This window comes from Mizuhopecten yessoensis, unplaced genomic scaffold, assembly GCF_002113885.1.
Source record: "Mizuhopecten yessoensis strain PY_sf001 unplaced genomic scaffold, ASM211388v2 scaffold6361, whole genome shotgun sequence".
In the NCBI taxonomy this organism is placed as follows: domain Eukaryota; kingdom Metazoa; phylum Mollusca; class Bivalvia; order Pectinida; family Pectinidae; genus Mizuhopecten; species Mizuhopecten yessoensis.
The window spans coordinates 468574-471975 of record NW_018406511.1 but is presented as its reverse complement, the minus strand read 5'-3'; the positions used below and the strand labels follow the sequence as shown (position 1 = coordinate 471975).

The following is a 3402-nucleotide window of genomic DNA, read 5'->3' as shown; positions in this document are numbered from 1 at the left end:
GTACCCCGTTACAGACGGATAATGTTCCCCGTACAGACATACCATTCACTCAGTACCGACGTAGCGTTTTTGTATAATTTCCAGCATTTTTGTATAGTGATATTTGATTTTTTGTTTAATCGCCTCATTTCTTATCGGTAAAAATTCAGGCTTGAAATTTGTAAATACTGACATTTTCAAACAATAATGTTCATGCGATCGCTTCCTCCGCACCACCCGTATTACTCCGCACCACCCGTTTTACTCCGTACCAACTGTGAATCTACAATAGAGGCCTTTAGCATCCCACCGCACTTTCTCTTTAGAGACGATTTACACACGCCCCTGCAAACACATCACTATTTGGTGGCCAAAGGCACGTACATCAGTAATGTGTCATGTTCGTATTCATTTACTGCTAATGTAAAAAATAATGTCAATGTACTTTTCAATATGACACTAATACGTTTATTATCTTACTTTATTTTATAAACAGTAGCTAAGTGGGTAGGTAATGGCACCAGTTATCAACCTACCGCACACATCTGACATTTTTACAAATGTAATAATACAGTTTCAGATACAACAGTTTGCATTCTCGTCGAAAACGTTCGTCTACAAAACAATATACTATAGGGTTAACGACACTACTCAGAAAATAAGATCTCACGAGAATTGCATTGAAAGCACCCAGACTTTCATCAATAGCGTCGTACGTTTCACTTTGTATTCCTTTGATTATCAACAATACCATATTAGGCAAATATCCAACGTACGAGGCTGCTGTAGCGATGAGAAACATGAAAGCAATTTGTTTGCTCCTGTCCAAGCCTCTCTTTCGTTTGTTCCTATGTTTACTGTTTTCTGTAGGGGACGTCACCGCAATCATTTCTTTAGTGTTGACATGCGCAAAACTTGATTCTTCTTCCTGATGTCCACTACTCCCGAGGTCCTGATGAACACTCTTTTCATTTCCGGTACTCGACTTCCGGTTTGAAGACGAACCGGATTGGGTTGAATGTGATTTACTTCTGAACAATATTTGTTTATATAATATTCTCCCTACAAATGAATAGGTGAAAATACATAGAACGAAAACAACAGTACTAATGAACAGCAAGAAGACGGAATATCCTTTGAACAAAGACGTTTCTCTGTAGTCATCCATCACGGTACACTCGGTGCCAGTAAGGTTTTCATATGACGGAATTGTCCTTGGTACAATGCCGTACACAACACCAGAAATTGATGAAAGCCCAATAGCAACTACGGCGGCAATCATGCACACGCATTTCGCAGCTATTGGCGTCAGTTGCATTCCAAGCGGAACACATACCTTCCGGTAACGTTCCACGGCGATAATCCCAAGTAGGAACCCGGAACACGTGCTAACGAAGTAATTCAGAGCCTTGAATGACTTACACACAGAAATAACTGAAAATGTCAAGTTGTAACGTATGTCAAAACTTTCAAACGGCATACTGAGCAGTGATGCTGTGAGATCCACTGACGCTAGCCATAGAACGAACGTTCGATGATTCGACGGTTTATACCGCAACGAATACACAGCTACTGCATGGGAGTTACCGATCGTCCCTATAACGCTGAGAACGGCCAGATATACTACAACAGGTATATCGTTATCAACGAACAAGGCAAACTCCACGTTTGACAAATTGCCCGAGCTGGACACATTTGAAGACTTGCCGAGGAGAGCTGACGTTACCATGGTTGTAGGTCCCCACATATCGGTTTCGTTCCTTACTAAAGCGGAAAGCAGTCCTCTGGCGGCCGCCATTGTAAGTCAATGCTTATGTTCCAACCTGTCTTTCACATCCCTTAAACGGAATTAATTCACTGACAACTCGACGTGTTAATTATTTTGTTGACAGTTCGAGCAGTTTTTCTGTCATGAATAATATTCACTGACACAGATATCACCTATACATCACCAAGGATGATCTCACATACGCCATGACTCGGTCAACTTAGAGGTCCACAAAGGGAATTTTACAACAACAAAAAAGAAATAAATGTAAACTTTATTTTTATGAGAAGCCATTTACATATAAAGCATCCGAGTATTATCCCACGAAATATTATTAAACAATCCATAACTTAATCAACAAACGTCGAGGGGTCCAATGAGTAGATTTAGATTGAGATTTAGATTGTCTTATTTCAAACAGTAAACCTTTCCCGGACCCCAACACTTTCAAATAAGCACTCTCTTCCGGAACACAGGCCGAAAATGAGGCGTCTATGATTTTCAATACATGACCTTTGACTGTCGGTCTAGAACCCCCTTATAATTATAAGTACCTCATGAGAAAGGAGGCCCACTAGACTCGACACGTGTGTGACTGGAACACACATTGTATAGGAGATAAATTGCAATGTCTTCCTGATTTTGTTTCGTTCAGAATTCAACTTGTGGCGTTAAACATGAATGCTATTTTTTAAAGTTAACATTCGTTCCGGGTAACATTCTGAAATGTTTTATTATTGGAAATATACAAAGCGTTGTGGTTGTTATGCTGAAACATCAGTTACAGCAAACGAAATAACACATTTGAGAGTTTTTTCTTATTCTAATATTTCAATGCATTGAGTCATTTTTTTATTAGTATCCATAAATTAACACAAATCATCAAATATATTTACAGTACATGTATAAATCATTTACAATATTTGTTAATCCGATACGCTGTTGTTTTATCACACATGTTTCATTGCAAATTATTATGAGTTACAGATCTGTGTTACTTCCGTATCATAGGTAATTAAGTATTGTGCGATGCTATCGTTCCTAAAAGCTTGCCTAGTTAATCCCGATATCCGCTTCACATCCTGGACTACGCCCGGTTTACATTTACTCGTGTAAATAGGCGACGATTCTTAAAGGATGGGACTGTATCTTCATCTTTCAACTCTACCCCCGTGGTATTTTGATGCCTGACGTCCCATTTCTTAAATATCAGCTCATAGAGCCATTTCCATCAAATAAAAAAATAAAAAAATGAACTGAAGTAGAAATTGTCCTGTATCTACTACTTCTAAATTAAGATTTAAAACCAAATTAGATAAGACACATATGTACTCCACTTGAAAAGCACTGATGCATGTCATCCAGGAGGACAACCTATACAATTCACCCTATTTACCGAATTCATCTATTTTAAAACAAACATACATATATAAAACTTTTTATCAAATTCTGTATTTTAGCTAGCTCATAGTGAAGCGTAGAAGGTCTTACACATCAATAGACACTTACCATACATGTATATAATATGTGTACATGTGTAAATACACTTCGATACATCAATTACTTTGAGTATAGCTACAAGGGACGTAGGGCATAGTCCAGTCATTATCACTGTCAGGCACGTAGCTCGTGACGTTTTGTCAATGTACGCACCG

At 38.4% G+C, this 3402-nt stretch overlaps 1 protein-coding gene across 1 annotated transcript; it reads right to left on the bottom strand.

Annotated features, from left to right (window-relative positions):
• Window positions 1-434: 434 nt before the first annotated feature.
• Window positions 435-1958, bottom strand: LOC110451996 (cholecystokinin receptor-like). Its single transcript, XM_021500236.1, has one exon. It carries the CDS (start codon window positions 1775-1777, stop codon window positions 512-514), a length of 1266 nt encoding a protein of 421 aa, XP_021355911.1. The 5' UTR covers window positions 1778-1958; the 3' UTR covers window positions 435-511.
• Window positions 1959-3402: the final 1444 nt, after the last annotated feature.

Bases quoted from the DNA above. Each gene is read 5' to 3' on its own strand.
- LOC110451996 (XM_021500236.1), bottom strand. From the start codon at position 1,777: ATGGCGGCCGCCAGAGGACTGCTTTCCGCTTTAGTAAGGAACGAAACC.